This window comes from Salmo salar, chromosome ssa16, assembly GCF_905237065.1.
Source record: "Salmo salar chromosome ssa16, Ssal_v3.1, whole genome shotgun sequence".
In the NCBI taxonomy this organism is placed as follows: Eukaryota; Metazoa; Chordata; class Actinopteri; order Salmoniformes; family Salmonidae; genus Salmo; species Salmo salar.
The window spans coordinates 50,554,549-50,580,255 of record NC_059457.1 but is presented as its reverse complement, the minus strand read 5'-3'; the positions used below and the strand labels follow the sequence as shown (position 1 = coordinate 50,580,255).

At 43.6% G+C, this 25,707-nt stretch overlaps 2 protein-coding genes across 6 annotated transcripts in view; one reads left to right on the top strand and one right to left on the bottom strand.

The window, feature by feature from the left end:
- The window catches only part of LOC106574144 (mitofusin-1), a 27,705-nt gene extending 6,012 nt beyond the window's left edge, over nt 1-21,693 (bottom strand). Inside the window, exons 1-14 of one of the 4 annotated variants that reach the window (XM_045697389.1) lie at nt 21,669-21,693; nt 17,346-17,487; nt 17,065-17,200; nt 14,807-14,969; nt 14,137-14,261; nt 13,582-13,690; nt 11,540-11,647; nt 6,998-7,151; nt 6,232-6,299; nt 4,854-4,975; nt 4,446-4,572; nt 4,126-4,230; nt 3,831-3,933; nt 690-916 (exon numbers count right to left, since the gene is read on the bottom strand). In XM_045697389.1, the coding sequence (XP_045553345.1) occupies nt 690-916; nt 3,831-3,933; nt 4,126-4,230; nt 4,446-4,572; nt 4,854-4,975; nt 6,232-6,299; nt 6,998-7,151; nt 11,540-11,647; nt 13,582-13,690; nt 14,137-14,261; nt 14,807-14,969; nt 17,065-17,200; nt 17,346-17,466 (1,668 nt within the window). In that variant the 5' untranslated portion in view covers nt 17,467-17,487; nt 21,669-21,693. Of the gene's footprint in view, nt 1-689; nt 917-3,830; nt 3,934-4,125; nt 4,231-4,445; nt 4,573-4,853; nt 4,976-6,231; nt 6,300-6,997; nt 7,152-11,539; nt 11,648-13,581; nt 13,691-14,136; nt 14,262-14,806; nt 14,970-17,064; nt 17,201-17,345; nt 17,494-18,257; nt 18,477-21,668 lie in introns of those variants that run through there. The other 3 variants (XM_045697388.1, XM_014149781.2, XM_045697386.1) reach the window with 3 other exon arrangements.
- LOC106574158 (phospholipase A and acyltransferase 1) lies at nt 20,592-25,707 on the top strand. 2 transcript variants are annotated; one of them, XM_014149820.2, is made up of 5 exons: nt 20,592-20,876; nt 21,881-21,930; nt 22,625-22,763; nt 24,134-24,324; nt 25,292-25,707. In XM_014149820.2, the coding sequence occupies exons 2-5, from the start codon at nt 21,904-21,906 to the stop codon at nt 25,391-25,393; spliced, it is 459 nt and encodes a 152-aa protein (XP_014005295.1). In that variant the 5' UTR covers nt 20,592-20,876; nt 21,881-21,903; the 3' UTR covers nt 25,394-25,707. The 2 variants fall into 2 exon arrangements, with proteins under 2 accessions (XP_014005295.1, XP_014005294.1); XM_014149819.2 differs by having other exon boundaries at nt 24,134-24,402.

Sequence of the window (25,707 nt, the reverse complement as noted above, 5' to 3'; positions counted from 1 at the left end):
AGCCAGGGCTAATTGCCCAACATCAGCGCCCGACCTCACTAATGCTCTTGTGGCTGAATGAAAGCAAATCCCTGCAGAAATATTCCAACATCTAGTGGAAAGCCTTCCCATAAGAGTGGAGGATGTTATTAGGGGGGGGGGGGGGGGGGGGACCAACTCCATATTAATGCCCATGATTTTGGAATGAGATGTTTGACGAACAGGTGTCCACATACACTTCATGACCAAAACTATCTATACAACATCAAGAACATATCACCAATCCTCACCAACGACTGTTCCTCAGCCTTGGGTTTTGTGATGCTTGATTAGACATGGAAACAGGAGGTAGACACAGATGAAGACACAGATGGAAGAGACAGTGAGAGAGGTGGGGATTGAACCCTGCACTCTGGAGATACCATTCAACCCACCCATGTGTTTTAACTGTGGTTACCTGAAGATGCTGGTCGACCAGCATCACAACTCTTAACCATCTAGTACAGTCATAACATGTCATACCGTTTATACAACATAATACACTACAGATGACATCTATCCCCATCATTTCTCACCCTCATGCCTTACTGGAGTAAGGTGAAGTTGCCCCCTACACGCTCCCACTCACCAATGGTTATGGTTAAGATTGGTAGAGGAAGCTGATTCTAGCTCTGCACCTAGGGGAAACTTAAACCCTGGAGCCACCTTACCGGGAAGTTCTTGTCGACCAACATGAGGGCCCGATTGGCGTTGGTGGGCCCCAGGAAGCGGTTGACCAGCGCCGTCCAACCCATGGAGAACTGGAACTCTATGTTTTCCTGGAAGTCCGAGCAGAGCGTGGCACAGTTCAGGTCGTAGCTCAGGTCAAACTTGTGACAGGGCACCAGCATCTGTATCTGGTTCTGAACAGCAGGGGGCAGCAGAGGCTGCAGACTCTCTGGTGGTGGGAAAACAAGGAAGGAAACAATGACACCAATCTAGAGCAGGGGGTATTCAACTCTAACCCTACGAGTGAAGAGCCAGCTGGTTCTGTTTTACCTGATCAGTCATTGCACCCACCTGGTGTCCCAGGTCTAAATCAGTCCCTAATTAAACGGGTACAATGGGGGGGAACGGACGGACAGTGGAACAGTCTTCAAGGTCCAGAGTTAAGTTTGAAGGGTCTAGATGACATCAGACCAAAACACTTTGAATGCTTCCTGATTTCCTTTAAGTCAGAGATTTGACAGAACTGGATTAGTGGAAGCTGTGTTATAGAACCTGAATTGGCAACCTATTCAACTGTTACAAAAAGGGCCCTCCTTTCCATAATAGTGTCTAAATACACAATGATCCAAGAGGAATAGATGGGTGAGAAGAGAGCAATACGGAACAATCCTGTTGCGCTAGGCGTACTCTCCCCTCATTCAATTGGTTTACTCCCTCCTGCAATAGTCTCAGTCCTGAACATTATAGAGGTCAATAACATTGACGTCGGTCTGCTTTATGACTGGTGGCCGTGTCACTCACACCTCATGACAAACACTTGGGGGGGGGGCTATGAGCCGGTGTCATGACCAAACCTGATCCCAGATCAGTTAGTGCTAACAGATCTGAGACCAGACTAGTCATGACCAGGGCTAGGCTAAAAATAGTATTTATTATGGGGTTGTGTTACATGGTGCACCAACTACCTACCAATCACGTCTCTCTGGGGAGGACTGCTCCCTACCTACCTACCTACCAACCACGTCTCTCTGGGGAGGACTGCTCCCTACCTACCGATCACGTCTCTCTGGGGAGGACTGCTCCCTACCTACCTACCGATCACGTCTCTCTGGGGAGGACTGCTCCCTACCTACCTACCTACCTACCGATCACGTCTCTCTGGGGAGGACTGCTCCCTACCTACCTACCACGTCTCTCTGGGGAGGACTGCTCCCTACCTACCTACCTACCAACCACGTCTCTCTGGGGAGGACTGCTCCCTACCTACCAATCACGTCTCTCTGGGAGGACTGCTCCCTACCTACCTACCGATCACATCTCTCTGGGGAGGACTGCTCCCTACCTACCTACCGACCACGTCTCTCTGGGGAGGACTGCTCCCTACCTACCTACCGACCACGTCTCTCTGGGGAGGACTGCTCCCTACCTACCTACCGATCACGTCTCTCTGGGGAGGACTGCTCCCTACCTACCTACCGATCACGTCTCTCTGGGGAGGACTGCTCCCTACCTACCTACCTACCTACCGATCACGTCTCTCTGGGGAGGACTGCTCCCTACCTACCTACCACGTCTCTCTGGGGAGGACTGCTCCCTACCTACCTACCTACCCACCACGTCTCTCTGGGGAGGACTGCTCCCTACCTACCAATCACGTCTCTCTGGGAGGACTGCTCCCTACCTACCTACCGATCACATCTCTCTGGGGAGGACTGCTCCCTACCTACCTACCGACCACGTCTCTCTGGGGAGGACTGCTCCCTACCTACCTACCGACCACGTCTCTCTGGGGAGGACTGCTCCCTACCTACCTACCGATCACGTCTCTCTGGGGAGGACTGCTCCCTACCTACCTACCGATCACGTCTCTCTGGGGAGGACTGCTCCCTACCTACCTACCTACCAACCACGTCTCTCTGGGGAGGACTGCTCCCTACCTACCTACCTACCAACCACGTCTCTCTGGGGAGGACTGCTCCCTACCTACCTACCAACCACGTCTCTCTGGGGAGGACTGCTCCCTACCTACCTACCTACCTACCTACCGATCACGTCTCTCTGGGGAGGACTGCTCCCTACCTACCTACCTACCGATCACGTCTCTCTGGGGAGGACTGCTCCCTACCTACCTACCGATCACGTCTCTCTGGGGAGGACTGCTCCCTACCTACCTACCGATCACGTCTCTCTGGGGAGGACTGCTCCCTACCTACCTACCGATCACGTCTCACTGGGAGGACTGCTCCCTACCTACCTACCGATCACGTCTCTCTGGGAGGACTGCTCCCTACCTACCGATCACGTCTCTCTGGGAGGACTGCTCACTACCTACCGATCACCTCTCTCTGGGGAGGCCTGCTCCCTACCTACCGATCACGTCTCTCTGGGAGGCCTGCTCCCTACCTCCCTACCGATCACGTCTCTCTGGGAGGACTGCTCCCTACCTACCTACCGATCACCTCTCTCTGGGGAGGACTGCTCCCTACCTACCGATCACCTCTCTCTGGGGAGGACTGCTCCCTACCTACCGATCACGTCTCTCTGGGAGGACTGCTCCCTACCTACCTACCTACCGATCACGTCTCTCTGGGAGGACTGCTCCCTACCTACCTACCTACCGATCACGTCTCTCTGGGAGGACTGCTCCCTACCTACCTACCGATCACGTCTCTCTGGGAGGACTGCTCCCTACCTACCTACCGATCACGTCTCTCTGGGAGGACTGCTCCCTACCTACCTACCGATCACGTCTCTCTGGGAGGACTGCTCCCTCCCTACCTACCGATCACGTCTGTCTGGGAGGACTGCTCCCTCCCTACCTACCGATCACGTCTCTCTGGGGAGGACTGCTCCCTCCCTACCTACCGATCACGTCTCTCTGGGGAGGACTGCTCCCTACCTACCTACCGATCACGTCTCTCTGGGAGGACTGCTCCCTACCTACCTACCGATCACGTCTCTCTGGGAGGACTGCTCCCTACCTACCTACCTACCTACCTACCTACCTACCTACCTACCTACCGATCACGTCTCTCTGGGGAGGACTGCTCCCTACCTACCTACCTACCGATCACGTCTCTCTGGGGAGGACTGCTCCCTACCTACCGATCACGTCTCTCTGGGGAGGACTGCTCCCTACCTACCGATCATGTCTCTCTGGGAGGACTGCACAGAGGCGTTGATGGCGTTGGAGCAGCGGAAGGCCAGGTTCTTACCCATGCCCTCTTCGATGTGGTTCAGCAGCTCCTGTAAGGGAGGGTCAGGAGGTCATGGAGTGGTTACAGAAACAGAGTGCGTAGAAGAGAGGTCACTACTGAGATGTTATAGAGTCCTGATGGTCCTAACCTGAATGCTCCGTGTGCTACATCAGTGACAACGCTTCCATTTCATGGAGAAGACCTGTGTGTCACTCATTGGTGTAACAGTACTCAAACTCACTGATTTGTAGAGCTTGAGGATGTGGGGCGAGGGGTGGAAGTCCGAGTGGAACTCCTCGATGAGCACGTTGAGACGACAGATCTCTTTGCCCATGGCGCTGGACACCTTGAGAAAACAGTTGTCAGTGCCTGGCTAAAACAAACATTTTTAACCATCTGGGGTAAGTAACCCTTGGAATGGATTGAGGATTAGTGCTGTATTAAATCCATAAAATGCCATTGGCAGCATGACCAGGAAAGGCCATTCCCTGCAGTGTTAAGGCTTTAAGGGATTTCAAAACATATTGTAGACAGTCATGTTATTCGATGGCCACGGTTTACCTTGCTCTCCACCTCCACTGTGACAGCTTTGATCTTCTTCTTGATGTCTTCTATGAGCAGCTGGAGCTGGTTCGTCACAAACTCCAAACGGTCCATCTGGTACTCACGGTCCTCCAATGAGGCCACTCTAGAGGACGCACAGGAAGTGGTAAGGTGGGACACGTAGTAAGTCAGTGCTTCCACCGGAAGTGCAAAGGTTTGTGTTCCAATATCCATACTACTTAGAAAAGTGCTGGGCCTGCCCTGTTGGAACCCACCTAACATTCTAAAACATCTTAGTCATTGGACAACAATGCTAAATCATAAATGTTACCATTTCCATACAAAACATTTGGGAATGACTGAATAAACAGATCATCCAGGAAGAAGAGGGATGGGTTGTGAGCGGACGGATCAGAGAACACTCACCTCTTCTCTGCTGCCTTGATGTTGATGGCGTCCATGATGGCTTTGACCGTTTCAGTGATCTGCTTGGCCCTGATAGTGTGCTGCTCAAACTTTGTTTTCACTGCTGACTGCGAGATACACTCCTGGGAGGCCAGTAACACACGTTACTGTGATGGGGGGCTGCGACACAACCTACAGGGCTTTTCAACCTACTAAGTCGAGCCCAACCAAGCTGTGCTGGCCTGATTGCGCCATAAGCATCCACCATAGTTTGAAAAGGACCATGTGAAGCCAGAACAGTTTGGTTCGGGTCACCACGTGTGAAAAGGGTATAGGCAGGACAAAAAAGGACAAGATACACCTGCTGCCGCAATTTATGGGGGAATTTGTGGAATAAATCAAGTGGTAAAAAAAAGAAAAGGAAAAATAAAGAATTCCGGCAGCAGCTCTGCATCTCAAGTCTCACAGCCCCTTGGTTCTTAGGCTCACAGTAACGTGTTAGTGTAGACATAGCAAAATCATAGGAGAACTACAGCAATTCTAAGAAAGGGAGATTAGTATTTCCTGAAGATAAAACAACTTTGACCAGACAAAATGCAGGCAACAGAACAGAATGCAACAAATGACAGTGAACAGAATTAAAATTGATTTGAAAGAAATTGATGATCCTCGCCAAAGCAAATCTAGACTTCAGCAATGAAGACGCAGATTGATGGTAATATGCACATTGATTGGCCTAAGCAGGGAGTCAGCGGGGCGTGCTTGGTTTGGAGACGCGTGATTGGTGGAGAGACGAGTAGTCCGGTGATGAGATGGAAAGACTAGAGTTGTTTCTCACAGCACAGGATCATAGAGATACAGTGATTAGAATGGTTCACCACTATCTGCAGTGGCACGGAATATCATCTAGTTAACCTCCTATCCATTACACAGCTTTCCCTTTAGGTGCCCGACCCCATAGAGGTAAATGGTATGGGGCAGCGTAACTAAGCTGAGCTTTAGACAAGGAATTCTCTCTATTACTAATCTTTTCTCTACCATAACAAGCACACACACTTTGACACAGTTCTGTCCCTCGTCCAACATCGCTCCAACACTATGTTCAGAGTCCCACTGGAAAAGCCAGGCTAGAGAACTCACAGAGAGACAGAGCCTGGTATGCCTTGCTGTACATGTTCCGAATGTCCTGGCCTGCACCCTGAAGAGCTGCCACTGTGACTTAACTACACATTGTTTTAACTGTCATCCTGATTGCTTGGAATATGTTTCATTGTACTTCTCTCATTTCATTCATACTGTGGGGCTCTCTTATTAAATTAGTTGTATTTAAATCATTAAAACCATGGGAGGCTTGAGAACGAGTGGTGTTAGACATTGTCACACCCACACAAACACTTGCCTCAAATATCCTCTCGAAACTCTGGAACTCCTTGAGCCTCTCCTGGAAACCTTCGGCTAAAGCGCCACCTGGGAAACATCATATTGTCATCCAAAGATCACCACATCTCTCCAAAACTGAGTCTAGTACCATTTTGTCTATAAACTACTACAAAAATAAATAATTTTTAAAAAAGGGGACATTTCACTTTTGTATCAGTTAACAGTGAATTAAAAAGTATTGGGAAAGAGCTCTGCAGAGCACCGCTTTGGTCCACTCGCTTTTGAACGGTGGTGATAAAAGCATCAGGTAAGTTGAAAATAAGCTAACAGTTCCAAAGTGAAATATCCCTTTAACCTAGAAAGGATCAGAAACTACAGACGGAGAAGATTGGCGCCAGGCCAAAAACAGAGCTCAAGACAGACACCAGCCAAACAAAAGGTCATGTTGGAGCATGTGAGCCAATGGACTGCACAAGTGCCTTGATCCCATGTAGCTGGTGTTGACAAGAGTTGATAGTGAAGTTCCAGTTTGTTTTATAGCTTGGCTGGGGAGGTGTTGTTTGGAGGGGACACTGTGGATCTAATTTGGAGAAGCCCATCAGGGACACAGTGTGGACAGGACAAAACCCATGGCCTGAGTGAGCATGCTTGCTCACTCCACACACCCAATCCATCCACACAGTCCACACCTGGTTTGACCACAGTGGACACCATGGTTTACCACTATTCACACACACGCTTGCCTACACTCCCCCCCCCGTTGGACCACCACCGGCCGGGCTTACCAGACTCTGGCATACCCTGGGCGCGCTGCATGCGGGAGTTGAGCACCTCCTTGGCTGACACAAAGAAGATGTGGTTGGGCGCCTGCTCCCGGTCCACCACCTTCAGCTCCTCCACCAGGAAGTTGACGCAACGGTCTGTGTGCTGCTTTCGAACCTGTAGGAGGGGAACGTTACAGCAACATCACCACAATGTTAAGAGCCCATAGCAATAACAGAAACTCCAGAGCCTAGAGCTGTGTATGATCACGGAATTCTGGGTAACGATTCATAGTAATGCAAATGTCCACGGTTGTCATAAATGTCATTCTTGTTGAAAAATATATATGTTTGAGCGTGTAATGCATGAAAATTAACTATGACATACCGAAAGAATACAACACAGCTTTGGTGACAACTCCGTCTCAAACTAATGGTTTTGACAGCTTGGAACTTGTGGAAATCTCTTCTCCCGACCATTCCGTTCTGGTTCTAAAATTATTACCCAGTGGCAGTTTACATTTTTACATTTAGGGTAAATTTGTTAAACTATATTTACTTGAAAATTAAAATCTTAAAATTAATGCATAAAAAAAAGGTGCCTTTAGAACCTATTCCCACCCCTCAACTTTATTCACATTTTGTCGAGTTACACTCCAAATTTAAAATGGGGCGGCAGGTAGCCTAGTGGTTAGAGCGTTGGGCCAGTAACTGAAAGGCTTGCCTAGTTAAATAAAAGGTTAAATAATAATAAAAAATGAAATTCCCAAACAAACATGCATCCCATTTGGAATAAGGCACAAAAGTAAAACTGCAAGAAAAAAAATAACATTATGTCCTGAATATAAATTACTATGTTTGTGGCAAATCCAACATCATCACCATTTCTAGCATGGTGGTGGCTGCATCATGTTATGGCAAGGACTAGGGAGTTTATGATGAAAAGAAAAACGGAATAGAGCGAGGCAAAGACAAAATCCTAGAGGAAAACCTGGTTCAGTCTGCTTTCCTGACAGACACTGGGATACAATTCACCTTTCAGCAGGAAAATAAACCTAAAACAGAAGGACAAATATACACTGGAGTTGATTACCAAGGCAACACTGAATGCTGCAGTGGCCTAGTTACAATTCTAACTTAAAATCTGCGGCAAGACCTGAAAATGGCTGTCTAGCCATGATCAACAACCAACTTCAAAGAGCTTGAAGAATTAAAAAAAATATATATTTTTTAATTATACTGCCAATATTGTACAATCCAGGTGTGCAAAGCTCTTAGAGACTTACCCATAAAGACTCATCGGTGCGAATACTTATGGAATTTTTTTCAATAACGTGCAAAAATCTCTAAAAACATGTTTTCACGTTGTCATTATGGGATAGTGTGAAGATGGGTGAAAGAAAATATTTAATCCCTTTTGATTTCAGGCTGTAACAAAGAGGTATGAATACTTTCTGAAGGCACTGTATATGGAACAAGGAAATGCATTCACATTCCATTTATGAACATATGATCCACAAAAATAAGTCATATGAATTTTAAACCAACAGTTTGCAAAGTACTTATGAACGTTCTGTAAGTTTGGCGTTCTGAAACAATGGACTTTGACATCACTCTGACATAATCAAGCAACTGCAGCATATTACTACAGCAAAGGCTATAGAAAGAAACAAAAATGTGAAAGGGATTAATATTTGTGAAATCAACAGCCGATTGCCTAATACCAGAATTAAGACAGACCTGCCTATTCATTCATATAAGTATCTGATTCTGGAAATAAAAATACATATATTTTGAACATACAACAGGCCTATATGATCAAGCACTTCACATTTGCAACATTGGTCATGCAATCGTGAGCTAAAATAATCACAGTACAAAAATGGATCATAAACTCATTAGGCCTAGTGGAACATGACAGCCAGCCAAAGGTAGGCTACTTTATTGAAGTACTTTACTGATTTATTGAAATGACTGTAGCATTTGTCGTCAATACTGCGACCACAATACAGTAGCCTAGTAGTAGCTACAGTAGCCTAGTAGTTGAAAGTTGGCTGTGGAGACTAGGGCGCTCAAGTTGATTCAAAGTGACTCCCGGTCCATCAAACAGGAGAATGTCCACCAGCTTTGATTAGTTACTGTAAATTGACATACAATACAGACACACAAATGTGGACACCCCTTAAAATTAGTGGAGTCAGCCATTTCAGCCACACCCGTTGCACCCGAGCACACAGCCATGCAATCTCCATAGACAAACATTGGCAGTAGAATGGCCTTATTGAAGAGCTCAGTGAATTTCAACTTGGCACCGTCATTGGATGCCACCTCCCCAACAAGTCAGTTCGTCAAATTTCTGCCCTGCTAGAGCTGCCCCGGTCAACTGTAAGTGCTGTTATTGTGAAGTGGAAATGTCTGAGCAAGAACGGCTCAGCCGCAAAGTGGTTGGCCACACAAGCTCACAGAACGGGACGGCCGAGGTTAATACAGAAATGGTTTGTTGAGATCGGTGTAGAAGAACATGACTGGCCTGCACAGAGCCCTGACCTCAACCCCATCGAATGAATTGGAATGCCGACTGCGAGCCAGGCCTAAATCGCCCACACTAGCAAGTGCTTTGTTAACTTTATTAGAAGTAGTCTGTTTTGAGAGGAAATTGAACCCACCCCTCAAACCAACCCTCGACGACAGATGTAAAATGTTTTAATTTTTTTTTAACTACAGACAGTCTCCCTTCCAAAAAAATTAAAAAAATAAAAATAAAAAAAAAAACACTTGAGCGTGTGGTCTGACCAACTCTCTCAGAACTATTTTTTTTACCTTAACCAGCTAGACTTCAAGATGTGTCACGCAACAGAGACTGCTCCTCTGTGTCAGAGGCTCTCCACAGTGCCAAAGCTAAATCTTTGTCCTCTAATCTCATCCTCCTAAATGTATCCGCTGCCCTCGACACCGTGACCCATCCAATCCTACTCTCCACCCTCTCAGGGCTGGCCGTCTCTGCACACAGGTCACTCAACATAATCTCACGACTGGTGTCCCCCAGGGCTCGGTTCTAGGCCCTCTTCTCTCTATACACCAAGTCACTCAGCTCTGTCATATCCTCACAGTCTCTCCTATCATTGCTATGCGAATGACTACTTCTACCCAGGTGTCGAAACGCATCTCTGCGTGCCTGGCAGAAAACAACTTGGATGGCAGCCCAACACCTCAAACTCAACAAGACATAGCTGCTCTTTCTTCCGGGGAAGGCCTGCCTGTGGTGTCACCCTCCCAGAGAGCAAAGAACCTTGACAACACCCTGTTGTTCTCTGCAAACATCAAAGCAGTGGCTCGCTCCTGCAGGTTCACGCTCTACAACATCTGTAGAGTACAACCCTACCTCAAAACAGAAAGTGGTGCAGGTCCTAATCCAGGCACCTTTCCTCTCCAGTCTGGACTACTGCAACTCGCTGATGGCTGGGCTCCCCACTTGTGCCATCAAACCCCTGCTACTTATCCAGAACACTGCAGACTACCTGGCATTCAACCTTCAAGTTCCCCCACACACACTCCACTGACTTCCAGTCAAAGCACGCATTCACGACAATACCTGCCTAAGGTGCAGCAAGAGAAACTGCCCGTCGCTACCATAAGGCTCAAACCCTACATCCCAACCCAAGCACATCATATTGCCACCTCAGGTCTCCCATTCAACCCAGTCCAAGCTCTTCTCTGTCCTGGCACCCCAACGGAGGAATAAACTTCCCATGAAGCTAGGACAGCAGTGTTCCTTCCCATCTACCGGAATTTGAAACCCTACCTTAAATAATTCCCCCCTTTGTTATGCCATTACAGCTGTAATGATCGGCACATAGTCCCGTGTGCCTCAGTTGGTAGAGCATGGAGCTTGCAACGCCAGGGTTGTGGCTTTTGTCAAAACATTTTATTCAGAAATAACTTCATCGAATAGCAACATGACCTAAAAAGCTGAATATGTACTCACTACTGTAAGTGGCTCTGGATAAGAACGTCTGCTAAATGACTCAAATGTAAATGTAAAATGCCAGTGCACTACTCAGTGGTTCCCCCAGTGATGTCACAGAGCAATTGACAAATCCAGAATGTCTCTGCAAATATACAGAAAACGTATTATTAAAACAGGGTGAAATTAGATGACAATTGGTTCTGAATAGGCTAATGGGGGAAGTTGTGGAGTTGTTTTTGGGGCTCCCGAGTGGCGCAGCGGTCTAAGGCACTGCATCTCAGTGCTAGAGAAGTCATTACAGACCCTGGTTCGATTACAGGCTGTATCACAACCGGCTGTGATTGGGAGTCCCATAGGGCGGCTCACAAATTGGCCCAGCGTCGTCTGGGTAAGGCCGGCATTGTAAATAAGAATGTTGTTAACTGACTTTCCTAGTTAAACTAATAATTCCCTGTTAAAATGTTACATACCTTTTAAGACCATTTATTTTGTTCACAGTTATTGTCCATAATTGTCAGTCACACACACACTTTGATTGTCAACTGGAGTAAAGGTAATTTCCACTTTGACTAATTCTTAACTTCCATTAAGTCACTCACATCCTCCATGTACTCCGGCTCACTGGCTGAGGCATCCCAGCGGTTGTTGAGAATGAAGATGTTAGGTTTGGAGAGCTTCTCGTTCACCTTGTGGAAGAAATGCTTCTCCTGGAAAACAACAAAAATGCAAGGTCAGGAATTGTTAGTGCACTAATTAAGTCTTAACACCATGGTGTAGTGTTAACCTTTATTTTGGATCTAATTATATTTTTGTGTAAGGAGAATTCTGAATTCCTTTGTATTTTATTGATTTAAATTTTACAGGACAGTTGGAAGAGAAAGCGGGGTATAGATATTGGAAGGACAGACACGAAGGGCAGACAGCTGGCTGACACGGGGCTGGAAACCTCGTTGCCAGGGGCACACGGAGTCAAACTTTACAGTCTACACCAGACTTCCCCATGTGTTTAACCTTTACAGACAATTCAGAGATAAGGTGTCCCAATGCAGTTCTGTGTAAATACAGCGTGTTTGCACGTGCAAGTGCTCTAAATACATAAACACGCCCTTACTACAGAGAAGGTGCAGTACACACTTTCACTCAGTCTATCGGGGAAGGAGATAGGAATTTGTAAAGGGTCACGAAGATACTGTAGGTTATGACATAGTTAATAAGCTAGGAAAAGGGCTCCAGTCAATGAAACACTTAGTTATTTATCAAACAGTGGAGTTTACTACCCAATCTAAAGCAGAACAAATGCTTCTTCACTTCATCTGCGTAACAAGTGTGTCCAGGTGCATCACATTATCAGTCTAATAACGCTAATCTAATGTACTTCATAGAGCTTACAATATACTGGGTTCTGTGATTGAAATCAGAGGCTGGGTATCCTAGGGTGCATAGTCAAAAAGGTAAGTGAGGAGAGGGGGAAACGGGACCTGTGCCTTGAAGAGATTTGGCACAGATAACGAGAGAGCCCAGTGATTGACTACGTGCCTCTGACATAACATGAATGCGTCGGCAGACATAAACAGAGTGCTGGAGCAAAATGGAGCTGGCCGTATCCCATCACTGATGACGAACAAGCTTTGGAAAGAAAACACTTCCTTTACTGTCAGTTGACATACCAATTCTCATAGTTAAAGTTACAACCCCTTAACAAGCTGCTTAATTTGCAAAGATTTTCTTAAAAAAAAATGATGATATATAGATAGTTCAAATACGTTGACTATTTCTTCTGTACTGAACTAAAATATAAAACGCAACAGGTAAAGTGTTGATCCAATGTTTCATGAGCTGAACTAAAAGTTACCAGAAATGTTCCATATGCACAAAAATCGAATTTCTCTCAAATGTTGTGCACTAATCTGTTTACATCCCTGTTAGTGCACATTTCTCCTTTGCCAAGATAATCCATCCACCTGGGCTCCCGAGTAGCGCAGCGGTCTAAGGCACTGCATCTCAGTGCAAGAGGCACCACTACAGTCCCTGGTTCGAAACCAAGCTGTATCACATCCGGCCGTGATTGCGAGCCGTCATATGGCGGTGCACAATTGGCCCAGCGTTGTCGGGTTTGGGCGGGGTAGGCCGTCGTTGTATATAAGAATTTGCTCTTAACTGACTTGCCTAGTTAAATAAATAAAAACAGCTGTGGCATATCAAGAAGCTGTTTAAACAGCATGATCATTACACCAGTGTACCTTAACTGCTTGCCTAGTTAAATAAAAGGTTAACTTAAAAATCTATACATTTTAAAATTGCTTTTATTTTTGTTCAGTGTGGCTGCGTCAAATAAGCTTAACATTTTTGCTTTATAGAACACATTGATAGAACTGCTTTATAGAATACATAAACCTCTTGATAGAACTGTTAACATGACTAAATCAAATCCTTTTGTATTTCCCATCTCCAAAAAGACCAGGATGTTCGTGGTGGAAAAATAACTACAATGAATCCGTTAGAAAAACCCATGAGCACACAGCTATCTGCGCTCCTGGAAGCTCTGCTACAAGACAAGTTTTTCAATCTTTCAGGTGGATGCATTGACTGGTCAGCTCTGTCTAGATCCTGTTGGGATTGGTCAGATTGTGAGCTCTGTTACCGTGTTCATGAGGGTTGATTCAGAGTTGGCCACAAGCACAAAGACGTCAGCGTCCAGGCAAAACTTGTCGATCCAGCTGTCCAGCTGCGTGGTGACATCTGTCCCAGGGCTAAAGAAGATGGAGGATGTGTTAGAGCAGGTCAAGGCCACTGCTTCTCAGAGTAATACAGCCTAATCAACCTCCGTTTACTGATGGTCAATCAGTACCATGGGGCTTGGGACACTGGTGGTTGATGGCTATTCTAGTTATCCTACTTAGCAATAGTACAGATCACACTGTATGGACTCCAAGCAAGCTACACAGAGGTAAAATTGCAATCCTCAAACAGGGAGGCACACAGAAAAGCAAAAAAGATAAATGTGGGTTCACTTCTTCAGCCTTTGTGTTTAGTTGATAGGTGATCTGTGTATATAACGATCAGTGTCTGATCAAATAACAAACAGACAACCGTGTATATCTTGCCATTCATAAAGCTCTGGAGCACTGTACAAGTTGTTAAGACGAGCGGTGTAATTGAAGGGTGTGGTAGCGTTGTCAGGGTAACGTTACTGTACCTGTCTACAAGGACCAGGTCGTCTCGGAGCAGGGCACACTTGGTCTTGGGCCAGAAGACTCGGACCAGGCAGCCTGCGTCCAGACTCTGGTCCATGTGCAGCGCATGACCCAGCTGGTTCACAGTCTGGAGAGAAAGAGGGAGTCATAGTATCATTTAAATGGATTTCAAGTCACTCAAACTCTGCCTGACTGACAACTTGTATGCAATCAAAGTTGAGGCTGTGTCTTAGGTCAAAGTTGAGGCTGTGTCTTAGGTCAAAGTTGAGGCTGTGTCTTAGGTCAAAGTTGAGGCTGTGTCTTAGGTCAAAGTTGAGGCTGTGTCTTAGGTCAAAGTTGAGGCTGTGTCTTAGGTCAAAGTTGAGGCTGTGTCTTAGGTCAAAGTTGAGGCTGTGTCTTAGGTCAAAGTTGAGGCTGTGTCTTAGGTCAAAGTTGAAGACGGCATAATAATCTTATCTAGACTAAAGTTGTTTAATAATGAATTTCTTAGAGGGTCAGAAAGAAAAACGTGACTGAGGGTACTAGGTATGAGTGGTAAGAAGAGTTAATCTAAGTAACTCAATCAGGTAGCACGTTTCCAACTCCACTGAAGGTGTAAAGCCCACTGTATGAGTGGTAAGAAGAGCTAGCCTAATCTTCCAGCCAGTATATCCACATCTCCAGAGAACTTACCTTGATGCTCTTCTCCTCCTCTGAGCCCTCCGTCTTGAGGTAGGCATTGTTTGAGTCCGTGCCCTCCACACTCAGGAAGCAGTTGGTGGTGTGCCCCATGCCACTGGGCAGCACCCGGTCCCTCAGCATGGCATTCACCACTGTACTCTTCCCATTACTCGTCCTAGGCAAAGAACACAACGTAAGAGGTCTATAGTGACTCCTCATTTTCATCAAACAGTGTGGGGCGGCAGCGTAGCCTAGTGGTTAGAGCGTTGGACTAGTAACCGAAAGGTTGCAAGATCAAATCCCCGAGCTGACAAGGCAGTTAACCCACTGTTCCTAGGCTGTCATTGAAAATAAGAATGTCTTAACTGACTTGCCTAGTTAAATAAAATAAAAAGTATAATAAAAATATATAAATAAAATATGTAAAAAACAGTTTTAGTCAGAGGTTCACATACACCTTAGCCAAATACATTTAAACTCAGTTTCACAATTCCTGACATTTAATCAGAGTAAAAATTCCCTGTCTTAGCTCAGTCAGAATCAACACTTTATTTTAAGAATGTGAAATGTCAGAATAATAGTGGAGAGAATGATTTATTTCAGCTTTTATTTCTTTCATCACATTCCCAGTGGGTCAGAACTTAACATACACTCAATTACTATTTGGTAGCATTGCCTTTAAATTGTTTAACTTGGGTCAAACTTTTTTGGGTAGCCTTCCACAAGCTTCCCACAATAAGTTGGGTGAAATTTGGCCCATTCCTCCTGACAGAACTGGTGTAACTGAGTGAGGTTTGTAGGCCTCCTTGCTCGCACAAACTTTTTCAGTTCTGCCCACATATTTTCTATAGGATTGAGATCAGGGCTTTGTGATGGCCACTCCAATACCTTGACATTGTTGTTCTTAAGCCATTTTGCTACAACTTTGGAAGTATGCTTGGGGTCATTGTCCATTTGGAAGACCCATTTACAACCGAGCTTTAACTTCCTGACTCATGTCCTGAGATGTTGCTTCAATATATCCACATAATTTTCCTTCCTCATGATGCCATCTATTTTGTGAAGTGCACCAGTCCCTCCTGCAGCAAAGCACCCCCACAACATGATGGTGCCACCCCGTGCTTCACGGTTGGGATGGTGTTCTTCGGCTTGCAAGCCTTCCCCTTTTTCCTCCAAACATAATGATGGTCATTATGGCCAAACAGTTCTATTTTTGTTTCATCAGACCAGAGGACATTTCTCAAAAAAGTACAACATTTGTCCCCATGTGCAGTTGCAAACCGTATTCTGGCTTTTTAATGGCGGTTTTGGAGCAGTGGCTTCTTCCTTGCTGAGCAACGTTTCAGATTCTGACAATATAGGCCTCATTTTACTGTGGATATAGATACTTTCGTACCCGTTTCCTCCAGCATCTTCACAAGGTCCTTTGCCGTTGTTCTGGGATTGATTTGCACTTTTCGCACCAAAGTACGTTCATTTCTAGGAGACAGAACGCGTCTCCTTCCTGAGCGGTATGACGGCTGCATGGTCACATGGTGTTTATAATTGCATACTATTGTTTGTACAGATGTGGTACCTACAGGCGTTTGGAAATTGCTCCCAAGGATGAACCAGACTTGTGGAGGTCTACAAAAATTCTGAGGTCTTGGCTGATTTCTTTTGACTCTCCAAAACTATAGTTTGTTAACAACAAATGTGTGGAGTAGCTGAAAAACGAGTTTTAATGACTCCAACCTAAGTGTATGTAAACTTCCGACTTCAACTGTACATACAATCTCATGAGGAAATAACTACAGGAATTTCAACCTGTTATGGTTTACTGGCTTATGACCAGACAATTTGTCATTATGAATCTTGTCCAACAGCTAGTTGGCACATACAGAATGTTAAATTACCACATAGGTTGAGACGATTTTATGAATCGGTTTCATAAGATAAAAGCCTGATGGAGCAGAGCAGTTTCAACGAAAGTGCGCTTCAATGAACCGCAGTAAAAAGGAAAGTGAAAGCAGAACAGCACCTTTTCTTCATCATCCTCGATTAGCAAAGCTGAAAGCTTGGGACACAAAGCATCTACTACAGTACAATACAGTGTTTAATATGCAATGGTGTAACATGAATAATGTTAACTGATCAACAAAGGCCAAACTCAATGTCATGATGCATTGATCTTTGCTCAAATGTGGTTGCACACTTCAGTTCTAGCCTGGAAGCTGTGTAAAATAAATAAAAATGGAGAAATCAAAATGCAGCAGACTACACGCATTTACCTGCCAAAGAAGGCCACCTTCATGTGTCTGCGTGCCAGCACATCTTTTATAGTTTGCAGTTTGCCGGCATACGCCCGAATCTGCTCCTGTTGCTCCGGACTTGCAATGTTCTCTAAGGCGTCATTCCGACAAGTTTCTGACAAATCACACAACAAAGAAAATAAGAAAAAAAACAAGAGAACAGTGTACTCACAACAAAAAGCAAACCCTTTCTGCATTCGATTATTTACTTTGACATTCAAAATGTGGCCGACATCTGATTTACTATACAGCACACTCACCTTCTACAAACACCGAACCTTCCTTCACATACTCCAGCAGTTGATCAAACACATCACTTATCTTTTTCTTGGCCACTACAAAGCGTTTGAGTGGAGAGAAGTCGTCCTGAGGCGAATCCATGCTTCAGCTTTCTGATCTGATCTGATCGATAGATCGATAGATAGATAGAAAGTATGCACATTACAAAAAAGGTGGAATGTTCATGATAGTTAGTGCACTACCTCATTATAGACTGCAAGTTGTCCTTATCCCCAAATACTGACAAGTCTGTCCCTTGACATATTGACTAGCCATGATGCCAGAGCATGTGCCTGGACCATGCTAGATACTTAGCATTATCATCATCACCACCACTTTCCCCATGAACACAGCTAGTCAGCTAACAGACATTCACTCCACAACTTTAAAATAATTATAATAATTCCATAATCAGCCTTCATGAGTCAAAGCCAAATAACAGCTGTTACTATTGTAAGACTTATGTATGACAACTAGCTACATATCTGGGTTGGTTAACAGGATTTGGTTAGCAAATGAAAACAAGTGGTTGGCTACAAAACATTCCAGCAGTCGACAAAACATTAGCAACTAGCTAAAGGTCGAGTAACCGTACACTGACATGTCAACAAACATCTTGACTGAAAGAATGTGGCTGGGTAGCTAACGTTAGCAATTTGCACCCAGCTAGCTAGCTAGCTAACAAGTCATTAGAGGAAACCAACTACCTACCAAACATTGGAATTTTTTTACATTACAAACAATGTTATTTATTATATCACATTGCTAACTAACAAATGTGTGTTATTTCGCATGATTGAAATTCAGCTGTTTTGTAACGCGTGTCATTGTCCTATGTCAGCTAACTAGCTAACGTTAGCTATCTTCATGGTAGTCAATTGAATTCCCCTTACCACAACTTCAGGCGAGATGGCCAAAGCTACCTTTTCATACCACCGACAGGTGTAACCCTTATTGCCGATAATGAATAGTCAATATTTGGTAATGTTATTGATACGGGTCGCTAGCTAACATTTAATTTATTACTGAGTCCCAACAGCTCCAAATGGTGAGGGCAAACGGGTGGAACTATATGTCAACGAGTTGACATGTGACCACGAGTCATCCAATCAATGGCCAAAGAATGTAACCAACTCCTTGGTGTCCCCCTCTTCACCTTTGGCAAAGGGCCCAAGTATTGTTTTGACTGAGTGCATTAAAACCTAGAGTCAAGAGTTCTTATTTAAGAAGATGGTGTCTGCAACAGCTCTACGACCAAAGTTGCCCATATGTCACTGCAAGATATGTATGTCAACGTCGTTACCAAACAGCTGCAGATAGTTGGCTAAACTGGTAGGGACAATGGACTAATGTGGATTAATAATGTTACTGTATCTGACACAATCTGACAGAATATGTTTGTTTTCGTTAAACCTTAACTTTTAACAATGCTTATTGAAGCATGTTACAAAACATAGAAAACAACAAAAGGCTGAAATGTATCCATATGAATATGTTCACCTTAATTTTAAACATGACTGCGGTAGGCTATTACATTAAAATACACTTCTATGGGCTATGTTTGAAAGTAAGATAACTTGGGTAACATTGAATCTGTCATTTAGTAGCCTACCATATCAAGTTTTGCCCAGTGCCACTGACTACATGAAATGTTGTCCAGATGTTGTTCACTGGATTATGAATAGTTAAGTAGCTATGTCATGATGAATCTTGTCCAATAACTAGTTTGCTTGTAGAAAATGTTAAAATACCACATAGGGTGAGACTATTCATAAAGAGGACCGGTTTTGTAAGATTAAAAGCCCGAGGAAGCAGAGCTGTTTCAATGAAATTGTGCTTCAATGAACCGGCAATAAAAAGGAAACTGAAAGCAAATTTTCGCTGCACCTCTTTTTCATCAGCTTCAATTAGTAAAGCTGAAATCGTGGAAACAAATGTCTACTACAGTACGATAGACTTTGTATGCATGGTGCAACTGATCAATAAAAGCCAAGACTACAAACGTCTGGAATGTATCCATATGAATATGCTCACCTTAATGTTGAACATGACTGCGGTATGCCGAGAATAACTTCAATAGGCTGTGTTTGTTCACCTTAATGTTGAACATGACTGCGGTATGCCGAGAATAACTTCAATAGGCTGTGTTTGTTCACCTTAATGTTGAACATGACTGCAGTATGCCGAGAATAACTTCAATAGGCTGTGTTTGTTCACCTTAATGTTGAACATGACTGCGGTATGCCGAGAATAACTTCAATAGGCTATGTTTGTTCACCTTAATGTTGAACATGACTGCAGTATCCCGAGAATAACTTCCATAGGCTGTGTTTGTTCACCTTAATGTTGAACATGACTGCAGTATGCCGAGAATAACTTCAATAGGCTGTGTTTGTTCACCTTAATGTTGAACATGACTGCAGTATGCCGAGAATAACTTCAATAGGCTGTGTTTGTTCACCTTAATGTTGAACATGACTGCAGTATGCCGAGAATAACTTCAATAGGCTGTGTTTGTTCACCTTAATGTTGAACATGACTGCAGTATGCCGAGAATAACTTCCATAGGCTGTGTTTGAAAGTGAGATAACGTGTGGCCGTAGTTAAACTAATTGTCTTTATGTCCATGGGTAACATCTTTCATTTTGTAGCCTATATCAAGTTTTGCCCGATTAAATATCACTATCTACATAGTCTAAAGAAAACAAATACAGGCAGGTAGGCTATGCTGCCCTCTGTTGAAGAATGAATGTATAACTCAAGAAAATGTGTCAATTGGAATTACATTATAGCCTATTCAAAACAGGCATTATAACGCATAACAGAAATAAATGTTCAAAGCTCACGAAAATGATTTACCTTTTAATCATCAAGCCCACAAATGTTAATTATGTTAATCATTTCCATGCTAGTGATGATGTGCTGCAGGACTAGTCAGTCATCAGTACCTCATAATATCAAGGCATTCTTCATTTTACAAATTGATATATGAATGAACGGTCCGTGCAATCAGAATCCTTGGGACGTCCCTACACCATTGAAGATTACAATGGTAAAGGTAGGGGTTATGGTTAAGGAATGGTTATGGTTATGGTTATGATTTGGTTCGGGTTGGGTAAGGGTAGAAGTTAAGGTGAGGGTTTATGGTATGGACGTCCCAAGGATCCCAGTTAGCAATGAACAACAATGACATGAATCAACGCTGTCGGTGCTGCTACGGAAGTTATCGCCTTCTAGCATCAGTGGCCTGTGGATGTCGGTAACCCGGCGACTGTCATCATCTGTCAAAATCGATACATGAAACACTACCTACCTGTAGGACCTCAAGCAACACTTTCATTTTTGCCATGCAATCTGAGTGCCTATAATCCGAATAAATTGGATTTTCTCTCAGACAACCGACCATTTTAAGGACTTGGATTCAATTATTTTTCTCATTTGACTTTCAAAAGGTGCCGATATAAATCATGGAACGCTAAAATGGAGAGGAAGAAAAAGGTGTTGGTATTTGAGTAAGTATTGCCTCAAGTCTTTGTATTCAGTTCAATAGTAGTTTAGTTATACTTAACTAAAGCACATACTTAAACAATTGACAAATAGGACCTCTATTAAATTATGTCAAGTAGCTAAAGTTGAAGTACTAAAATATTGATGTGTTTGATAATTTTGTAGAGAAAAAAAAAACCATGTAATTTTCCACCACATACTGTAGCTTCAGACTTGACTTATTAATTAATGATAACATAGACACACATACATAGCTCTCCCAGGATGATATAGATTTCATCACATGCCAGGTGAACTCAAGAGATTATTCTCTGAGTGGCAGAATACAAATGAATGGACATTTTTATCTCCCCTTTACATGTTTTCTATTGGACTTTATTGTCTCTAGTTTTCCAATGGACTCACAATTATGTTATTGACCTGTGACTTTTACACATTTAGATTTTTCCCATGTGAAAGTCTATTTTCAGTCGTGACAAACTATTTTTCTGTCAGTTTCTCTATTATGTAGGTGCTATTGTGACTGTGTGTGGCACAATAGCTTGTGTGTATTGTCTGTGTGTGTGTGTGTGTGTGTGTGTGTGTGTGTGTGTGTGTGTGTGTGTGTGTGTGTGTGTGTGTGTGTGTGTGTGTGTGTGTGTGTGTGTGTTTATTGTCTGTGTATGTGTGTGACCTTTGCTCTCTACATTGTACCCTGTTCTCCAGCACACTCTCTCTATGAAATTAGTTTTCCTACCTTAAAAGTATAATATTACCATTAAAGAAACATGAAAATCCAAGTAAATAGTCTATCTCACCTTTCCTTTTTTTTGATTGAACCTTCAGAGAAGGGTTGTTATTGAAATTCCATTTTGGTATAGCGGAATTATAGTGCACAGCATGCATGCAGTCAATAGCACAAAGAGAACTATAGGCTATCTCAAACAGAGGGTGGAGGGAGGGAGGGGTGATGGAGGGAGGGGTGACGTAGGGAGGGGTGACGTAGTTTCATTAATGTCTCTGTTTTCAGAATTTGTGGAAGCATGATGTGGGATGGATAGAAAAAACGCAACCTTTACTGTGAGTATCGTTTTGTGTGTTAAAAGTTTCTTATTTTCACCTCACAATTGTATTTGTTATTGTAATGCATGAATAATATGTAGGCCTATACAATATCTGCGTCTACTCTATGTCTATGACCCTGTTGACCTTCTAGGTAAAGCATTGTTGGGAAAGGACCTGTAGGTAAACATTTCACTGTTAGCCTACATCTGTTGTTTACGAAGCGTGTGACAAATAACAATATATATATATATTTTATTTTTAAAGCTCAGCTAGATGGGCCAGGTTGGGAGGTGGAACAATATATGGATGTACACATTTTTTATGTACATCCATTTTCTTTCATTTTCTTCAATTCCAATTATTTTATTTTTACATTTCCAGTTGTTTCCCTTGACAACTGACTTCGTTTTAAATTAATTAACTGTAGAGAGTGCAACTGCCATTCTCTACACAAAGTCTACACATAAGAAAAGTATTTTCGGATGCCGAAAATAAAGAAATAAAATGTGCACTCACTAAATACAGTTTTGATTGATTTATCATTTAAACCAGTAGCAGTAGTGACTGACTCTGCAGTGTTTTATGCACATGTTGTCAGTGTAAATGTGTAAATTGAAAACTCTTTCAACTGGTGTAGATACTAAATAATAGTATATTGATTGTAAATGCAGGCAATATCCACATTGTTGATCACTTCCTCCCCCTATAGATGGCCACTAATGACCCTGACAATCTTGACCCTCCCGGGACCCCCCAGCCTGGTGACCTCATTGAGATCTTCAGACCAGCCTATCAGCACTGGGCTCTGTACCTGGGAGACGGTTACATCATCAACTTGACACCTGTTGGTCAGTGAAAGCAGTGTTGACATGAGACTAAATCCTAACTTGAGTTAGAATATGTCGTATGTGTGTTTCAAGTCTCAGGTTTAAAAGTGTATTTGTACCAGTCAAAAGTTTGGACATGTAACAGTGTAGGTTCCGTCCCTCTCTTCGCCTCAACCCGGGCTCGAACCAGGGACCCTTGCACACATCAACAACTGACACCCCACGAAGCATCGTTACCCATCGCGCCACAAAAGGGGAAACCCTACTTCAAACCCTACTTCAAGTCTCAGAGCGGGTGACGTCACCGATTGAAACGCTATTAGCGCGCACCACCGCTAACTAACTAGCCATTTCACATCGGTTACAGACACACCTGCTCATTCAAGGGTTTTTCTTTATTTTTACTGTTTTCCACATTGGATGTCTTCACTTTTATTCTACAAACTATGAAATAACACATATGGAATCATGTAATAACAAAAAAAGTGTTAATAAACAAATAAAATATATTTTATATTCTTCAAAGTAGCCACCCATTGCCTTGATGATATCTTTGCACACTCTTGGCATTCTTTCAACCAGCTTCACCTGGAATGATTTTCCAACAGAATTCTAAATAAATCACTGACAGTGTCACCAGCAAAGCACCCCCACACTATCACACCTCCTCATCCATGCTTCACAGTGGGAACCACACATGCACAGATCATCCATTCACCTACTTTGTGTCTCACAAAGACATGGCGGTTTGAACCAAAAGTCTCAAATTTTGACTCATCAGACCAAAGGACAGATGTCCACCGGTTTAATGTCCATTGCTCTGGGTCTTAGTTTCCTGTGTCGGTACTTGTGAGAGCCTGTTTCATCATAGCGCTTGATGATTTTTGTGACTGCACTTAAAGTTCTTGACTTTTTCCGTATTGACTGACCTTCATGTGTTAAAGTAATGAGGGACTGTCGTTTCTCTTTGCTTATTTGAGCTGTTCTTGCCATAATATGGACTTTCCAGGTGTCTACCTCATGAATCTGGTTGAGAGAATGCCAAGAGTGTGCAAAGCTGTCATCAAGGCAAAGAGTATCCAAACTTTTGACTGGTACTGTATGTCGTATGTGTGTCGTATATGTTTTGTATTGGTGTTGTATGTGTCGTACTTGATGCTGCAGAATGTAAACGCTTCCAATGCACAATCTGCTTAAAACATTTGAATTAAATCACACTTATCTTACATCAAGAGTATAGCCCTTTGTGAATTTATTCAGCATTTTCAAAGGGTGGGATTCAATCAATTCCGCATTTATCAATACAAGTTTGATTGAATTTCAACCACTAATAACTGCAATTTAATAATGCTAATGCTTTACGCTCCCTGAATATTATCTCCTTCCTGTAGATGAGAGTCAGGCTGCAGCCATCTCCAGTGTGAAGTCTGTGTTCAGTCGGAAGGCAGTGGTGCGAATGCAGCTTCTAAAGGAAGTGGTTGGAGACGACTTGTACCAGGTCAACAACAAATACGACGACCACCACACTCCATTGCCCGTTGATGACATCATTCAGCGATCTCAAGTTCTCATTGGCCAGGAGGTGTCTTATGACCTATTGGGCAGTAACTGCGAGCACTTTGTTACCTTGTTGCGCTACGGAGAGGGAGTGTCTGAGCAGGTCTTTTACTCCTTCTTTCTCTCACTCTTCCTGTCTCTTTCTTCCTGTGTATGCCCTGTATTCTCTCTCTCTCTCTCTCTCTCTCTCTCTCTCTCTCTCTCTCTCTCTCTCTCTCTCTCTCTCTCTCTCTCTCTGCTGATGCCCAATTCAAAATCGATATCTAGCCACTACCCATAGGTTTCTGTGTACAATAATCATATGATAAAAGCTTGTTATGCCTTCTTACAGGGCAGGTGGAGTTTCCACCATATTGCTGTAAATCAAAATCAAATCAAATGTATTTATATAGCCCTTCGTACATCAGCTGATATCTGAAAGTGCTGTACAGAAACCCAGCCTAAAACCCCAATCAGCAAGCAATGCATGTGAAAGAAGCACGGTGGCTAGGAAAAACTCCCTAGAAAGGCCAAAAACCTAGGAAGAAACCTAGAGAGGAACCAGGCTATGAGGGGTGGCCAGTCCTCTTCTGGCTGTGCCGGGTGGATATTATAACAGAACATGGTCAAGATGTAAAAATGTTCATAAATGACCAGCATGGTCAAATAATAATAATCATAGTAGTTGTCGAAGGTGCAACAAGCACGTCCGGTGAACAGGTCAGGGTTCCATAGCCGCAGGCAGAACATTTGAAACTGTATACTTAAGTATTCCTCTGAGACCTACATGCAGAAGTGCCTAGGTGACAATTTGGACATAGGGCATTACTCTCTCCTTTTTTCCAATGTATAAAAGGTCATTCTAGCCCTTATCACTACTTACAATCAATATACCCTGGTATAGTCAATAAGTTATCGTCCTCTCCACCACCATACGCGTATAATTGAATGACGTTACATTAGGCGTTATTGTATTTACCAGGTACAATTGTTATTTTCTGTTGTGTCCACAGGCCACACGGGCCATTGGGGCCATCACATTGGTGACAGCTGCAGCAAGTGCCTTCTCTGTGCTTGGACTGGTCAACACACGCTCCAGAAACCGACCCTTCTGAGGACCCTCAACAATAGCAGTATTGTCCTGTGCTACTGGTCTGGGATTCAAACTTCCCCTCAGTCTTTTGTTTAAGAGGATACCTCATTTTAACCCAATGTCATAAAAAATTATGCATTTATCTATTTTATCATCCTTTGTATTGAAGGCCAAGCAGACCAAATACTTTATAAGGTAGAGATGTTGCATACATTAAAATGAAAATGTTATATCTTGCTGGAGATACACATTTTGAGATGTTGAAAGGATTGGTTGGGTGAAAATTGAATATAAAATGTGACAAAGGAATCATTCATAAAGAAAACTGAAACATTA

Bases quoted from the DNA above. Each gene is read 5' to 3' on its own strand.
- LOC106574158 (XM_014149819.2), top strand. From the start codon at position 21,904: ATGGATAGAAAAAACGCAACCTTTACT. The intron at 21,931-22,624 runs GTGAGTATCGTT...CTCCCCCTATAG, and splicing joins GAAAAAACGCAACCTTTACT to ATGGCCACTAATGACCCTGA. The intron at 22,764-24,133 runs GTCAGTGAAAGC...TCCTTCCTGTAG, and splicing joins CATCAACTTGACACCTGTTG to ATGAGAGTCAGGCTGCAGCC.